Source organism: Thalassophryne amazonica, chromosome 10 (genome assembly GCF_902500255.1).
Source record: "Thalassophryne amazonica chromosome 10, fThaAma1.1, whole genome shotgun sequence".
Taxonomy (NCBI): domain Eukaryota; kingdom Metazoa; phylum Chordata; class Actinopteri; order Batrachoidiformes; family Batrachoididae; genus Thalassophryne; species Thalassophryne amazonica.
The window spans coordinates 96,997,270-97,015,993 of NC_047112.1; the positions used below are offsets into that span (position 1 = coordinate 96,997,270).

Consider the following 18,724-nt stretch of genomic DNA (forward strand, 5'->3'; position numbering starts at 1 on the left):
CATTGTTTTTGTGCAAATATTTGCTCATTTTGAAGTGGATGCCTGCAACATATTTCAAAAAAGCTGGGACAGTGGTATGTTTGCCACTGTGTTACATCACCTTTCCTTCTAACAACACTCAATAAGCATTTGGGAACTGAGGACACTAAATGTTGAAGTTTGTAGGTGGAATTCTTTCTCATTCTTGTTTGATGTACGACTTCAGTTGTTCAACAGTCTGGGGTCTCTGTTGTCATATTTTGCGCTTCATAATGCACCACACATTTTCAATGGGCGACAGGTCTGGACTGCAGGCAGGCCAGTCTAGTACCCGCACTCTTTTGCTACGAAGCCACACTGTTGTAACATGTGCAGAATGTGGCTTGGCATTGTCTTGCTGAAATAAGCAGGGACGTCCCTGAAAACGATGTTGCTTGGATGGCAGCATGTGTTGCTCCAAAACCTGGATGTACCTTTCAGCATTGATGATGCCGTCACAGATGTGTAAGTTGCCCATGCCATGGGCACTAACACACCCCCATACCATCACAGATGCTGGCTTCTGAACTTTGTGCTGATAACAATCTGGATGGTCTTTTTCCTCTTTTGTCCGGAGGACATGACGTCCATGAGTTCCAAAAACAAATTGAAATGTGCACACTTATCCACTTTGAGCTCAGGCCCAGAGAAGGCGGCGGCGTTTCTGGATTTTGCTGATGTATGGCTTTTGCTTTGCATGGTAGAGTTTTAACTTGCACCTGTAGATGTAGCGACGAACTGTGTTAACTGACAATGGTTTTCTGAAGTGTTTCTGAGCCCACACAGTAAGATCCTTGATGTTGGTTTTTAATGCAGTACCGCCTGAGGGATCGAAGGTCACAGGCATTCAATATTGGTTTTCGGCCTTGCCGCTTATATGTAGAACGTTCTCCAGATTCTCTGAATCTTCTGATTATATTATGGACTGTAGGTGATGGAATCCCTAAATTCCTTGCAACTGAACGTTGAGAAATATTGTTATTAAACTGTTGGACTATTTTTTCACGCAGCTGTTCACATCTTTGTTTCCCCATCTTTGCTTGTGAATGGCTGAGCCTTTTGGGGATGCTCCATTTACACTGACACTCACCTGTTTCCAAATAACCTATTCACCTGTGGAATGTTCCAAAAAGGTGTTCTTTGAGCATCCATCAACTTTCCCAGTCTTTTGTTGCCCCTGTCCCAGCTTTTTTGAAATGTGTTGCAGGCATCCATTTCAAAATGAGCAAATATTTGCACAAAAACAAAAAAAGTCTATCAGTTTGAACATTAAATATCTTGTCTTTGTGGTGTATTCAACTGAATATAGGTTGAAGATGATTTGCAAATAACTGTATTCTGTTTTATTTACATTTCACACAACATCCCAACTTCATTGGAATTGGGGTTGTATGTTTCATGCAGTTTTTTTTTTTAAACATCCCTCCATACGCTTATCACATTTTTTTAGAATTAGATTTTTTCGCGGTTTTCAGTAGTTTTTTTAAATTGAGTTTGAATATAAGTATAAAGGGAATGTTAATGTCAGTCCTTGAGCTTCCATACCCACTTAGTGTGGTAAATCTGTGCTAATAGTAAATGTCATATCTCAATTGTGTAGCCCAATAGTACAACTGGAAATCTGGGCATTTTAGGCCTCCACAGTCATATAGCAAGTATAATAGGAACAGTCAAAGCCTGGGTCTTCTGTTTCTCCATATAAACCATATTAACACTTTGATTTGCATGAAAAACCCTGGAGGAGGTAGCAGGGCAACATTCTGGAACACACAGAGAAGTTTAGGTAACATATTCATTTGAATTATATTAATTCTCCCAATCGTGGACATTGTTAATAGAATCCATCCATCAATAGAATCACTTATTCCCATCATTGTGAGAGAGAAAACTGACCCACCTTTCGTCAAAAAAGTGACAGCTGCCAATCAAAATCGGCCACGTCACTAAGCCCCGCCCCCTCTATGACGTCATAGCCCATCAGAATTGATGACGTCACTATGTCCCGCCCCTAAGCCCCTCCCCTAGTCCCGCCTCCAAGCCCCGCCCCTTATGACGTCACAGCCAATCATAATCGATTATGTCATTATGCCCCGCCCCTAAGCCCCGCCCCTGATCCCGCCTCCGAGCCCCCGCCCCTTATGACGTCACATCCAATCAGAGTCGATGACGTCAGTATGTCCCGCCCCTAAGCCCCGCCCCCGGCTCCTCCCCTAGTTCCGCCCCTGGCTCCTCCCCTAGCCCCACCCCCAAGCTCCTCCCCTAACCCCGGCCAAGCACCGCCTCCAAGCCATACCTCCCCTCCCACACAGGGTCTAATATTTTAATGTCATTTTATTTCATGAATTAAAGAATGATTAAAAATACCTAGATCTTTTAATGTATTAAAGAATTAACTAATTCTGAAATAATTAAACATAAATCACTGTCTATTATTTAATGCCCCTTTAATATCTTTAATTCTTAAATTATTACATTTCCTTTTCTGTTTTTTAATTAATTTTTTAAAGGTCGCACCTCTTTTGACAAACCGGGCCAGCGTCACAGATCCCGTTTGAAGCAATATTTTTATGAGGTCCTGCTGTGTCCCTCGGTCCGAGGTGTCAGGCTAAATCCCCTGATCGATGATTACGTGTGTTTTTTGGGTCCACCATAAAACCTGACACCGGTGGGTAATGAGCTTGTTTTGGAGGCTGGTCCAGTTTTCCTGTTCCGCCTCCTGCTGCAGTGTTTTTCCTTCATTCCAGCCGCTGACAGGAGCAGACGTTCATTCTCTCAGAATGAAGTTTTCTTTTTCTTCAGAGTGCGAAAGTCTTTCACGGCAAGTGAATTAAGTAATCTTTTGATAGAAATGCTTCTGTTTTTTTTTTTTTAAAAAAGATCCTCGGCGGTAAAAACATTTTTTTAAATGATGTTTTTTTGTTAGATATAGAGCCCCACGGTGAGAAAAGTTTATTCTGATGGAGCAGAAGAATTCGGCCTGACAAATTAACCCCCGAGAATCATTTAGACGACACGACAGGCCAGGGACAGACTCTCCTTTATGACGTAAGAAAATCAGCTCATAACTTTTTAAAGTGTAAATATTTCATTAATAAGTATGGTCTGTGTTACAGTTTGTGGATATTCTGTTAGGAGTTTATTTAACGCTGTTTAATCAAGTTTTTTCCCCCAGACACAGCAGCAGAGATAGTAAACCCTCTGAAATCTCATTTATATTAAAAATACAGGTTAATAACGCGGAGCTGGTGTGTTCTAACCGACGGAGGTCTGTCGAACCGTCAACAGGGCGCCGCGGGGACGGACTCGTGTTACACGGTAAGAAGAAAAAAATCACATCATGACGTTTTTTTTTTAAAAGTGTAGGCTAAATATTTAATAAGTCGCATCTTTTCTTTCAGTTTGTGGCGAGACGTGACCGTCGCTCCTGCAAGATGCCCGGAGGTTCGAGGATATTTTGGACTGGTATTAATGAATGTTTTTGAGAGAGAATAATTGCGATGCATAAAAAGTTTATTCTGGTTTAACGAGAAGAAGAAGACAAATTAAGCCCAGAGGGTTATTAGACGACACGGGGAGCCGGAGAGAGAGTCGCCTTCATGAGGTAAGAAAAAAAGAAAAACAATGATTTAGTAATATGACTAAAGTTTTTAAAGGTCCATAAAGTAAGAAAAAAAAAACATATTGGCTATATAATGTCAGACGTTTCCCCACTCAGCCAAAAATTTATGCAAACAGTCAGCATCAGCTCGAAAAGTAGAAGTTTTTGTGGAGCTTTTCACAACCAAATAAGCGTTTAAAGCGTAAAACCCTCCGCCAGTTAGATTTCTCAATAAATGACCACCGACTGTTTCTATCAAAGATACGGCGTGTGAATTGTAAAAATTACAGCTTCTGTGTGTTTTCAGTGGAACTTCTGCAAAACAACCGCATTTAAATCTTTATCCACGTTAAAACGACTTGAGATTTATAATTATACGCTCTGAACAAATGCACAGATTCTACATGACACACTTTCCTCTTGTCACACTGACAGCAGTGTGTCGGCTCACAGGCTGTTAATGTTTTTGACAGAATTGGTCGGAAATGTGCAATTTTCAAGTGCCTGGTGCAGCTTTTTACAAATCATAAAACAGCGGAGTAACAACAGCGAGTTTTAACATTAGAACTCTTACCCTCCTGATGTTGGTCAACTCGTGTATTTCAGATTCATTTTAATAAATGTTCACCTTTCTGTAGCAGTTGTTAGCTAAACTAGTTTGTTCATAATTACAAGCGGTTTTTAAAAACACGTTGTACAATTTTTACTGCGGATTATTCGCTGTTTAGGGTATTTCTACATGCCTTACACTGTAAAAAATAATAAGATGACTTTACTAAAAATGAAAATAATCAAAAAATGCAAACTTGCTGCCTTACAAAGTAATTTATGTTGTCTTGAAGCAGATTTGATTACCTTAATTATTGCGAGTGTGCAGTACTCAAATACACTTAAAATCTAGATTACAGTAACTTGTTTATTTTGCTGTACTGAAAAAAATAAATTACAGTAATGTATTTACTGTGAGCATCCAGCAAGTGACGGCTTAATTCTCAAAATAGTTTTGTTCATTCATCATATTCAGGTCAACTTAATTTTCTTGAAGCTACAGCTTGAAAACTGAGTCTGGTTAACTTAATTCGTTTGTATGTTTGCATGCATTTACAGTGTACAGAGAGAGTGCGGCTCAAACCAAAGTCAAATTCCATGTATTCTGTGGATACTTGGCCATTAAAAGCTGTTCTGATTCAGATTCTGATAAACCAGAAAATGCTGATGAACCCTGTTTTATTTGAAACTTCAAAGTTGTTGCTTCAGTTCTCCGTCATTCAGTTATCTGTGATTTTCAGGGAACACTTGACATAAAATGCTGACGGCTGATTTTCATATTAAAACAATACATGTCTCCCTTTTGGAAAGTCTCCCAAGAAATCTGATCAGAGAATCTTGATGTCTTCAGGGTGTATTAAAAACTAACCAGGAGAAAGCTGCTTTCAAGAACAGTTTCAGTTATTTTTTTGACCCACTTCAGATGTTTCTTGGTCAGAATGAGGTGGTAAAGCAGGAACTTGCAGCGATACAAGTGAGCAAAGAAAATGTTTAGATTTAGGACTTAACATCCAAGCTGCTGGCATGTGAACGTTACCGTGAAGTGTTGAGATAAGGATTTGATGTTTGAATCCCAAAATGTGTAAAATATAATAAGTTGACTTTACAAAAAAAAATATGCGAACTTGTTGCCTTAGAAAAGTGGCTTTGAGCAGACTTGAGTTTATTATACGCAGCTGGAGACACAATAATCATCTATCAGCTAATTTACAGCGACAGCCTGATGGTTACCCTTTAATAAACATGGACGTATGCTTTTTTCTTCATGTAAGTGGACCAAATTTGTGTTTAATAACCATGAAAATATGCTTTTTTCTTCAGGTAACTGGAACAAGTACTTTTTTCTTAATGTTTTCCTTCACGTATGTTGTGTTTAATAAACATGAACGTATACTTTTTTTCTTCATGTAAGTGGACCAAATACTTTTTTCTTAATGTTTTCCTTCACGTATGCTGTGTTTAATAAACATGAACAATTGCTTTTTTCTCTGTGTGTGTGACTTTAATGAATGTAATAAAGCACATATTCTAAACCTTATACAGCCTGTGTTCTTTCCTATAATATTGTTGAAAAGGGTAAATTGTTTTTCAAACGAGGTTTTTTGTGAAAAACACTTACTGGTACCTTTTGCTCTAAAAATACCATCTGGCCTGACACCCAGCCACCCTGCCGGGAGTGACGGAGAAGAAACTTTGTTTTTTTCCGCCTTCATCACCTCTGGGCGGCATCTCCGATCAGCGGGTGTCCCGCGCACCATGATGATCGGGTAATATCTTAAAAGAAACACCATTTGGCGTGAGTGATAAGGAGCTTTGTTTATTGAAACATCCTTTGGCGTGAGTGATAAGGAGCATTGTTTATTGTTCTTCGGGTTCATCACCTCGGGGCAGCATCTCCGCTCAGCGGGTGTCCCGCCACACACACACACACACACGCACACACACGCACACACACGCACACACACGCACACGCACACACACAGACACAGCGTCTGCAACAGGTTTTACAGCCGTGGGGTCATGTTTCCGCGAGCGGCTCTATGCGTGGGTATTTGACCGTCTTGCTGCAAAGACTTACAGCCGAGAGACGGCTATTTGTACCCCTTCTTTAATTTACGAATTAAAAAACAGAAAAGGAAACGTAATAATTTAAGAATTAAAAATATTAAAGGGGCATTAAATAATAGACACTGATTTATGTTTAATTATTTCAGAATTAGTTAATTCTTTAATACATTAAAAAGATCTAGGTATTTTTAATCATTCTTTAATTCATGAAATAAAATGACATTAAAATATTAGACCCTGGGTGGGAGGGGAGGTATGGCTTGGAGGCGGTGCTTGGCCGGGGTTAGGGGAGGAGCTTGGGGGTGGGGCTAGGGGAGGAGCCAGGGGAGGAGCCGGGGGCGGGGCGGGACATACTGACGTCATCGACTCTGATTGGATGTGACGTCATAAGGGGCGGGGGCTCGGAGGCGGGATCAGGGGCGGGGCATAGTGACGTCATCGATTATGATTGGCTGTGATGTCATAAGGGGCGGGGCTTGGAGGCGGGACAGTGACGTCATCGATTCTGATTGGCTATGACGTCATAGAGGGGGCGGGGCTTAGTGACAGTCGATTTTGATTGGCAGCTGTCACTTTTTTGACGAAAGGTGGGTCAGTTTTCTCTCTATTGTGAGATTATAATTTGTTTCAACAATTTGTTCAAGATCTCGCAAAATTTGTATTCCCAAATACTCAAATGATATTACTACATTGAACTGTAATGTCTCTGGGATTGGACTGATTGTCTTGTGTAGACTGAGGATTCAGATTTATTGGTTTTATAGCCTGAAATATCACTATATGATGCAACTGTTTCTAAAATATACTGTAAAATAGGGGTATTCAACTTGTTCCAGAAAGGGCTGACAGGGTGCCACTTTTCTTAGCAACCACCCACTCCACCAGGTGATTTCACTGATTAATAACGCTTTGAGTAGTTGGAATCAGTTAATCAGTGAAGTCAGTATTTTAGAAATAATAAACTAATTGGTCTAAACTTTTCACATTTATTTGATAGTTTAGCCAGTTTTGGTAAAGGAAGTGACAGCTGCAGAGAGAGCAGCCGTTACGTTTATATATATATGATACAATTTAAAAGCATATACAGCTCACAGTGAAAGCCACCTCTGAGATCTCGTGAGATTTTGCAGGATTTGAAACCTCAATAGGGTGAATTGATTACCGGCTACAGAGAGTGTCTCAGCCTCTGGTAAAAACATAATCATTGTCATATTCAATGGAGGAAGATTCTCAAATTTAAAAGGCTTCATTAAACATGTAGAGTAGTAGGTGGTTGATAATTTGTCTTTATATTTGTTATATAAATCTGTTGGGAAACCATCTGGCCCTGCTGTTTTGCCAGATTTCATACAATCTATTGCACCTTCAATGGTAATTTACAAATCAAGATCATTTTTATCTTCTTCTGAAATTTTTGGTATTTCTAGTTTGCTTTAAAAATCATCAATATTTTCCTCTTGCATGGTAGATTGTGTTTTATATAGCTCTGCATAATAATTCCTAAAAGCTAAATTAACTTCCTCTGGCTCTAAAAGCATGTACTCCTCTGTTACTTGTTGTGATTGGTGATTTGCACTCCAGTTTTCTTATTTGCCACACCAATATTTTACCTGCTTTCTCACCCTGCTTGTAAAATGTCTGTTTAAGGCTTAAGAGACTAAGCACCCAGCCCTACTTCCAATAATCAAAACATTGAGTGTGATGACCCAAGGGTAAAATTTATTTCCATTAGATGTTTTATTGTGCTTTTATTTTTGTACTTCCTTTCAACCCGGAAGTGTATCGAAAAGGACAGTGTCGGAAGGTAACTTAACAAGGTAAAAAACGAGGAGGGTGAGCAAACGCAAGGAGAAACGTGATGGAGCTCAAACGGGGAGAGAAAGTTTAGTTTCAGTCGAAAGTGGCTACAAGCTCTTAAGTTGGTTTGAGAACGGCAAAAAAATCAATAAAACCCTTAAACCATCAGTCCGGGCTAACTGATTTCGACTGGAAGCTACAGTAAGAGCTTGACCACTCGCCGCCTCGTGGTCTCGAGGTTCAACGGTGTGTACCCAAGACGGACAGCAGGTGACAGCAGTTGGTCGGAAAATTGAAAGGACAACGGAACGAACATCTGAATTAAACATGGAGAACTCACAGGACATTAACGGGCAGACCCCGTGTCTACAAAAGGGAACTGAGAATTTTAAAGTTTCTCTTCAAAATGAAAGTGAGAACACAGTGGAAGTCATGCAAGCAACAATTAAGTGGCAAGAAAATCTGGTGGCTCATTCAGAGAGTAGAGGCCAGGACATGCCTGATGTGCCACGCCGCTCTGAAAGAATAAAAACACCAACTGAAAGGATGCTTGCTTATCAAAAGGAAGAATTAAATAAAAAGGAAAAAAGACTTTTGTACTTATATGAACAGTGGAAAATGGAAGCACGTGCAGCAAGGAAAAAATTAAAATCAGACCTAAGTGAAATAATTCTGTCATCACTCGCAGACATATCAGAAAAGGGTAAAGATGACATCATGAAACTGTACTCTGAAATAAGGAGCCACGTGGCACCACCAGCAGATTTACGGAGAAAAATTGACGCTTGTGAAGCAGTAACTCGTGACATTATGAAAATCATCTTTGAAAGATTATCTGGTGTTGATGGAGATGATGTAAGAAGTAATCTACGTGAGCTTCTAGATCGTGACTATGCGCTCTCCATATATGGTTCTACTGCTGCAAATTCAAATAGTACCCACCATTCCTCATCTTCTCACCTTGCATCGAAACAGGCTGAGGCAGCCGCAGAGCTGGCAGTGAAGGAGGTCGAGTACAAGATCGCTCAAGAGGAAAGAAAGCAGAAGGAAAGGATTAAGGCTTTGGAAGAACAACACAAGAAAGAAATGGAAATTCAAAGATCTGAGTTGGAGCGTCTGCAGGCTGAGAAAGAGGTGGAAGCAGCCCGAGTCAGGCTTGAAGCTTACAACAGACAAATAATACAGGTGGGAGACGTCCAATCAGTCAGAAGTGAGCAAGTCATCCCCAACAGCGCATCTCAGCTGCCATCTAACACACCTACATCATCAGTAACCCCTAGTGTCGCTCAGCTTGCAAAGGCAGTTCAAGACAGCATAATGATGAACAGACTTCCTACACCAGAGCCGACGGTGTTCAATGGAGAGCCAATCCTCTTTATTGAATGGAAATCCTCCTTCATGTCACTGATTGATCAAAAGGGCATCTCAGCTGCAGACAAACTCTATTACCTTAAAAGGTATGTGAGCGGTCCAGCTCGTAAATGCCTTGAAGGAACCTTCTTCAGAAATGATGAGGAAGCCTACCGAGATGCCTGGGAAAAGCTTAACCAGCGGTATAGCCAAACATTCGTTATTCAAAGAGCATTCAGAGAGAGGCTATCAGGTTGGCCAAAAATACAGTCTAAAGACGCTGAAGGGCTAAGACGCTTTTCAGATTTCACAAATGCATGCATGCTTGCTATACCCCATGTAAAGGGCCTGGAAATATTAAACGACTGTGAAGAAAACCAAAGGCTCACACAGAAACTGCCAGACTGGTTAGCTGCCAGGTGGAATCGCCATGTTACAAAGGCCCTGATGGAAGGTAAAGAGTTTCCCCGCTTCAATGATTTTGCTGCATTTCTTTCAGAAGAAGCGGAAGTTGCCTGTAACCCAGTCACCTCTATTCATGCACTCCGTTCTCTGGAGACAACAGGCGACAAAGGTAATCCAAAAGACAATAAAAGAAACAAGGCCAGTGTATTCAATACAAAAACGACTGTACAAAGAGATGAACAATGTACTCATAAAACACGCACGGGATCTCCATGCATGTTGTGCCAAGACACACATCAACTCCACAAGTGCCCAAACCTCATGAAAATGCCTCTGAAAAATCGAAGGTCATTTGTCAAGGACAATAAATTGTGCTATGGCTGTTTGAAACCAGGTCACGGTGTGAAGGACTGTAAATACCGCCTTACTTGTGACATATGTGCAAAAAGGCATCCAAGCTGCCTTCATGATGTAAATTACAGTAGTGATCTGAAAAGAGAAAGGCATATGAATATTGAAAGTGCAGCACAAATTGACACACCAGAGACAACAACCGCCATGTCACTTAACATCGCCAGAGAAGGACAATCTGTCAACACCTCAATGATAGTTCCAGTGTGGGTGTCATCAACTGCAAATCCTTGCAAGGAAAAGCTTGTCTATGCACTACTGGACACACAAAGTGACACCGCCTTCATTGATCAGGATGTGAGCCATGAACTGCAAACCAATGTTTATCCAGTGAAATTAAAATTAACTACCATGATGGGAAAGAATACAGTTGTAAGCAGTGGAAAGGTGTGTGGTCTCCGTGTCAGGGGCTACAGCTCTGCAACAGTTATCCAGCTCCCTCCTGCATACACGAAGGACTGTATTCCGGCAAACCGCAATCACATACCAACTCGTGAAACAGCCAAACGCTGGAGTCATTTATCACCAATTATCGATGAAGTCCCACCACTCCTCAGTTGTGAAGTAGCTCTCTTGATTGGTTATAACTGTCCCCGAGCCTTAGCACCAAGACAAGTGATACTAGGCCAAAATGATGAGCCTTATGCTGTGCAGACAGACTTAGGATGGAGTATAGTTGGCAGCTCAGAACCTTGTCTTGAGACTGATATGACAAGCAGCCTCTGTCACCGTGTCACTGTAAAAGAGATCCCTTCAGTAACTCCCATGGATGCAATTCGTGCATTGGAAAGTGACTTCAAAGAGGTCAGCAAAAATGACCGAACATTGTCACAAGAGGATCTCATCTTCCTCGACAAACTCAAAAAGGGCATAAGGAAGAGTGAACAAGGTCATTACAAAATGCCACTCCCCTTTAAGGAAAGACCACAGATGCCTGATAACAGACAGCTCGCAGAGGTCCGACTTAACCAACTCAAGAGGAAATTTGCCCGAGACGAGACATACAAGGAAGATTATGTCAAGTACATGAATGACATCATTCAAAGAGGTGATGCTGAGGAAGCTCAAGATGATGCATTTCCTGGTGAAACGTGGTATATACCACATCATGGCATTTATCACCCAAAGAAACCTGATAAGCTGCGTGTGGTTTTTGAGTGTTCAGCCAAGCATAAAGGAACCAGTCTCAATGAGCAACTCCTGACTGGACCAGACATGATCAACAATATGACAGGTGTTCTTCTACGCTTCCGGCAGCATCAAATAGCTCTAATGTGCGACATAGAGAAAATGTTTCACCAGTTTCAAGTCCAAGAGAATGATCGCAACTACCTCTGCTTCTTGTGGTGGAAAAATGGAGATACAAGCACACAGCCACAAGCGTACAGGATGACAGTACATCTGTTTGGCGCCGTCTCCTCCCCAGGGTGTGCAAATTATGGGCTAAAACACCTAGCCAATGAGAACAGTCTTGCGTTCCCACTAGGTTCTCAGTTCATAGCCAGAGACTTTTATGTGGATGATGGAGTAACAAGTGCAAAGACCGTAGAAGATGGTATACGGCTGGCACAAGAGGCTCGTGAAATTTGTGCAAAGGGTGGTCTGCGGCTACACAAGTTTGTATCGAACAGCGATGCACTTCTAAACAGCATACCAGCATCAGAACATGCAAAGGACATCAAAACAAAGGACCTTGCTTTCTCTGAAACAACAGAGAGAGCACTGGGTATTCACTGGAGCATAGAAAGAGACTGCTTCACATTCAACTTTGTGCCAAGAGAACAACCTCCTACACGGCGTGGGATGTTGTCAACTGTAGCATCTATATACGATCCTTTGGGATTTGTCGCCCCCTACCTTCTCAATGGCAAAAAAATCCTGCAGGAGATGTGTCGTCAAGGTACTGGATGGGATGACCCACTGCCTGAACATCTAAGGCCACGGTGGGAGTGTTGGAGAAAAGATCTCATCAAACTAGAGAAATTGCAGATAGCTAGATGTTATGTGCCTGATGGCTTTGGAGAAGTGGTGAAAAGGGAACTGCATCATTTCTCAGATGCAAGCACCACTGGATACGGACAATGTTCATATCTAAGACTGATAAACAGTGACAGAGATGTTCACTGTGCTTTTGTCATGGGAAAGGCTCGTGTCTCTCCCACAAAGGTCACCACCATCCCAAGGTTGGAACTCACTGCAGCAGCAGTCTCAGTCACAGTGAGTAGCCTGCTCAGAGAAGAACTACTGTATGACAATGTGGAAGAGTTCTTTTGGACAGATTCAAAGGTCATCCTAGGATACATAAATAACGAAGCAAGACGCTTCCACACCTTTGTCGCGAATAGAGTACAGAAGATTTGCAATAGTACAATCCCACAACAGTGGTTTTATGTTCCCACCTGTGAAAACTCTGCAGACAAGGCATCCAGGGGAACAACAATGGATGAACTACTGTCATCTGACTGGTTCACAGGTCCTAAATTCCTGTGGGAAAGGGAAATACACCACCCCACAAAGGAGAGTACTGAACTTCCAATCGGAGATCCAGAAGTGAGGAAGGTGCAAATATTACACACACAAACAACCGAACATGTGAGTCTTGCTGATCGACTGGTAAAGTTTTCATCCTGGTCTCATGCCATCAGTGCTGTAGCACGTCTCAGACGCCGTCTGCTGAAGGATAAATCAAAGGCACACTCTACTGTAAGTGAACGACAAAAGGCAGAGCTTGTAATCATCAAAGCTCTCCAAAGACCAGCATATCGGGAAGAAATAAAGTTACTAAGCAAAGGTAGACCATTACCGAGTAACAACAAACTGCACCCTCTTGACATGTTTTTGGACAGAGATGCTGTGCTCAAGGTGGGAGGACGACTGCACCACTCATCCCTTTCAAGCTTTTTCAAACACCCAACTGTCATTCCTCGAGAACATCATGTCACAAAACTGATAATTGCACATTGCCATGAAAGGGTTAATCATCAAGGCAAAGGTATGACAATGAATGAAATACGATCCAATGGCTACTGGATTCCCAGACTGGGTCAAGCAGTTGCATCCTATGTTCGCCAGTGTGTGTTTTGTCGTAGACTTAGGAGACCTGTGGAATGTCAGAAAATGAGTAATCTCCCAGTGGAAAGAATGGAACCCTCTCCACCCTTTACCTACTGCGGCATGGATGTTTTTGGTCCATTTCTGATAAAACAAGGACGGAAAGAACACAAAAGATATGGTCTCCTCTTCACATGTTTCTATTCTCGTGCCATTCATGTTGAGATGTTGGATGATCTTACAACTGATGCATTTATCAATGGACTGCGATGCTTTATCGCATTACGGGGCTCGGTCAAGCAGATTAAATGTGACCACGGTACCAATTTTGTAGGCGCCAAAAATGAATTGAATGCAGCTCTACAGGAAGTTGATGCTGAGAGACTAGTAACTTTCCTCACAGAAAAGCAATGCGATTTTGTCTTCAATGCACCTCATGCAAGCCATGCTGGTGGAGTGTGGGAGCGACAGATAAGGACTGTGAGAAATATTCTGAACTATACACTCAGCCTCTCGCCTAGTCGACTCAATGACACTTCCTTAAGGACCTTTTTGTACGAGGCAGCAGCGATCGTAAACAGCCGCCCACTCACAACAGACAACCTCAATGATCCGAACAGTTTGGAACCACTGACTCCTAATCACCTCATCACCATGAAGGCTACCACCGCTTTACCCCCCCCAGGAAGGTTTGTTCGGGAGGACCTGTATGGACAAAAGAGATGGCGCCAAGTGCAGTATCTGGCAGAGCAGTTCTGGAGCCGTTGGAGGAAGGAGTACCTCCACAACATCATGGTCAGACAACGATGGCACAAGCCTAAGAGAAACATTCAAGTAGGTGATATAATAATGGACATGGACGAAACACAACCACGATCTATGTGGAGGCTCGGAAGAGTCTCAGAAACTGTAACAGACAAAGATGGGCTCGTAAGACGGGTGAAGGTATTGCTTGGAGATAAAAATCTGAGCAAAAGAGGTGAACGCGTGAGTAAGGTATCTGTGGTAGAACGCCCAGTTCACAAGTTGATTCTGCTATTAGAAGCTTGTTAGAGATAAAGTTCAATATAAAACACAGGAAGGTTTATAAGTTCATAATTTTCTGTAAAAGGGTCATTTCATGTAAGGAAATAATTTGTGTGTTAAGTTAAAGTGTGTTAAAACACCAAATTATTTGGTGGGAGTGTGATGACCCAAGGGTAAAATTTATTTCCATTAGATGTTTTATTGTGCTTTTATTTTTGTACTTCCTTTCAACCCGGAAGTGTATCGAAAAGGACAGTGTCGGAAGGTAACTTAACAAGGTAAAAAACGAGGAGGGTGAGCAAACGCAAGGAGAAACGTGATGGAGCTCAAACGGGGAGAGAAAGTTTAGTTTCAGTCGAAAGTGGCTACAAGCTCTTAAGTTGGTTTGAGAACGGCAAAAAATCAATAAAACCCTTAAACCATCAGTCCGGGCTAACTGATTTCGACTGGAAGCTACATTGAGGATGTCCCCCCCAACCACTGTTGCCAATGTTTGTTTATGACTTGGGGAAGGTGTCACTCCCTGCCCCACCCCCTGCTCATTCACTAGTGCTCAGCCAATGAAGAACTGGGAAATCAGCTACTCCAGCTGCAGCACATAAACAAGGAAAACATAGAGGGTAGGTGGTCTTAGGGCGCAGTTTCAGTGACCCCTGGTCTGGTGACTAGGCCCAATAAAAGAACAAACCAAACATAAACCCCCCCCAAAAAAACATTAGTTTATCATCCCCACCACATGCCAAAACCTGCCCAATTAATTTTTTATGTTTGGTGAATTTCATTGATGGCAGTATGCTCCGAAATGCCGCATTCGCAGTGAAGGCAAGGTACTGATCAGAAGGGGGGAGAGCTGAGCACCTCACACCAGCCAGGAAATTGCTGTTTATTGTCGCTGACAGCCACACCATCATTTACTCCGTGTCACTCACACACAGTACGCTAATGTATGTTTATCATGCTACTAGTGTGCAATACACTGACTACACCAACATGAACTAGATTTATTTTAAAAATAGCTGATATTTTCAGTTCCTCGCTTGGTATGCAGATGCTGTGTGTGTGTCATACAGTCACTTGCCCAGTTCCGGATCATTGCCAGTTCTGGATCACTGCTGTAGTTTTTGCGCCGCTGTTTCTCATAATCAGCACAAATAAACAAGTACTTGGTACCAATGGAAAGATTGATGTTTTGTCTACAAACGACCACAAGCTCGACCGGATCCAGCCATACTTGTGATAAGCAGACATCCCGGTGTCTGCGGTGTGCGCGCTTTTTCTCACTCACTCATTCCTTCAAGTTTTAAAGTAACGATCTGTAAAACGTAGCAAAGGTGAGTTAGCCATTCTGTGTTTTTGGTTCTAGAGTGGGAAAATACTTACTTACTTGGGTAGAAAATGTCAGTGTGTTATGTCTTGCTGTTTAATTGCTGCACACATTTATCTCTGAGATGAAAATTTGCCGGTTGCGGATCACTGAAGCAGCAGCCTCGTGTCTGTAGTGGTGAGCCTTGTGGACTTTGGGGGTCATCTCAAAATCACAAATAGGCATGAATGTGGGGGCTTTTACTTTTTAATTTGGGAGAAATCTCACCTCCACACTTCATTTTTTGCTCGTAAAAACATAACGGCGCTTTTCGAAACTAAGTAAAATTCTCATTTAATAAGTATCATTTCTATCATTTTGTGTTCAAAACACATTCTTGGGCACAGTGTGTATCACTCTGCATTAGAAGGGCTCCAGCCAGATGCCAGGAATGCCTCCAAAGTGACACAGAGTGCCGTGATCCGGAACCGGCAAAAGTGATCCATTTCTGGCAAATGTTTGCACCACACATAACGTGGCTTCACACTTTAAGTGGAAGCGCTACACCACCCAGACTTTTTCAGCTAAATAACATCCAAATACCCAATACAACAATTAAAGGACATTCAGTTGCATTATGACTCCGTATGGCGAGACTTTAAAAAAGGTGATCCGGAACTGGGCAACTGTCTGTATTTTAGGTTTGAAATATCATTGTATGTATCAGTTTCTAAGAAGAAGAAAAAATGCCCGCCCTCATCATTTTTCTTCTTATGATTGATTACTACAACCCCTGGCAAAAATTATGGAATCACCAGCCTCAGAGGATGTTCATTCAGTTGTTTAATTTTGTAGAAAAAAGCAGATCACAGACATGACACAAAACTAAAGTCATTTCAAATGGCAACTTTCTGGCTTTAAGAAACACTATAAGAAATCAGGAAAAATAATTGTGGCAGTCAGTAACGGTTACTTTTTTAGACCAAGCAGAGGGAAAAAAATATGGAATCACTCAATTCTGAGGAAAAAATTATGGAATCATGAAAAACAAAAGAACGCTCCAACGCATCACTAGTATTTTGTTGCACCACCTCTGGCTTTTATAACAGCTTGCAGTCTCTGAGGCATGGACTTAATGAGTGACAAACAGTACTCTTCATCAATCTGGCTCCAACTTTCTCTGATTGCTGTTGCCAAATCAGCTTTGCAGGTTGGAGCCTTGTCATGGACCATTTTCTTCAACTTCCACCAAAGATTTTCAATTGGATTAAGAGCCGGACTATTTGCAGGCCATGACATTGACCCTATGTGTCTTTTTGCAAGGAATGTTTTCACAGTTTTTGCTCTATGGCAAGATGCATTATCATCTTGAAAAATGATTTCATCATCCCCAAACATCCTTTCAATTGATGGGATAAGAAAAGTGTCCAAAATATCAATGTAAACTTGTGCATTTATTGGTGATGTAATGACAGCCATCTCCCCAGTGCCTTTACCTGACATGCAGCCCCATATCATCAATGACTGTGGAAATTGTTCTCTTCAGGCAGTCATCTTTATAAATCTCATTGGAACGGCACCAAACAAAAATTCCAGCATCATCACCTTGCCCAATGCAGATTCGAGATTCATCACTGAATATGACTTTCATCCAGTCATCCACAGTCCACGATTGCTTTTCCTTAGCCCATTGTAACCTTGTTTTTTTCTGTTTAGGTGTTAATGATGGCTTTTGTTTAGCTTTTCTGTATGTAAATCCCATTTCCTTTAGGCGGTTTCTTACAGTTCGGTCACAGACGTTGACTCCAGTTTCCTCCCATTCGTTTCTCATTTGTTTTGTTGTGCATTTTCGATTTTTGAGACATATTGCTTTAAGTTTTCTGTCTTGACGCTTTGATGTCTTCCTTGGTCTACCAAGATGTTTGCCTTTAACAACCTTCCCATGTTGTTTGTATTTGGTCCAGAGTTTAGACACAGCTGACTGAACAACCAACATCTTTTGCAACATTACGTGATGATTTACCCTCTTTTAAGAGTTTGATAATCCTCTCCTTTGTTTCAATTGACATCTCTCGTGTTGGAGCCATGATTCATGTCAGTCCACTTGGTGCAACAGCTCTCCAAGGTGTGATCACTCCTTTTTAGATGCAGACTAACAAGCAGATCTGATTTGATGCAGGTGTTAGTTTTGAGGATGAAAATTGACAGGGTGATTCCATAATTTATTCCTCAGAATTGAGTGAGTCCATATTTTTTTCCCTCTGCTTGATCTAAAAAAGTAACCGTTACTGACTGCTACAATTATTTTTCCTGATTTCTTATAGTGTTTCTTAAAGCCAGGAAGTTGCCATTTGAAATGACTTTAGTTTTGTGTCATATCTGTGATCTGCTTTTTTTCTACAAAATTAAACAACTGAATGAACATCCTCTGAGGCCGGTGATTCCATAATTATTGCCAGGGGTTGTATACAAACAAGTGGCACAGTTTCTGTTTTGACCACCACTGCCCCACGCACCAAGTCTCTTCGACCTCTCCCTTGTTTGTATGGACGTGTATGTTGATTTGGCCCAAGTTTTACGCCGGATACCCTTCCTGACGCAACTTCACATTACATTAAGAATGGGCGAGGGATTGAACTGAATAAAAAAAAAAACCCTCAATATACGCTTAGTACCGCACTAGCAGAGCCAGGCTGTGAATGAAGAGCTTACCTGTGAAATGTGAGGAGCAGACGTAGTGATAATCGGACTTTGGCCGCCACAGCTCCGTGCTACCTGGATTAGCTCGTCTGCCGATCACCTGGAGCCATTTCTCTCTTCTTTCGGGCTCAGTAGCCTCACTCGGGATCATGTAAAACGACAGGTCTTCTCTTTTAGCGCTATTGTTCGTACAACCAACAATACAACAGCTTTTAGGCATGATGAAAACACAGAAAAGCCACAGCTGTTTTCCTCTTTGCACAAAACAAGCAGGTCGCTACGGTGCGCAATGCATTATGGGAAGCGAAAGCATTTCCAGTAATTTGTTCGCTTCTTTAAAATAATATACTTCGTTGTCCGCTGCTGTCATTCTTTCAGATAAATCAAATTATCTTCTGTTCCGCACCGCAGCAGTTAGCTTTTGATAGCGATGGAGGTCGTATCATCAG

General features: G+C 41.7%; 1 protein-coding gene across 2 annotated transcripts in view; it reads right to left on the reverse strand.

Moving 5' to 3' along the window:
- The window catches only part of LOC117519247 (gastrula zinc finger protein xFG20-1-like), a 44,987-nt gene extending 26,263 nt beyond the window's left edge, over positions 1-18,724 (reverse strand). For both annotated transcript variants that reach the window (XM_034180567.1, XM_034180566.1), the window contains exon 1: positions 18,288-18,724. In XM_034180567.1, the coding sequence (XP_034036458.1) occupies positions 18,288-18,495 (208 nt within the window). In that variant the 5' untranslated portion in view covers positions 18,496-18,724. The remainder of the gene's footprint in view (positions 1-18,287) is intronic.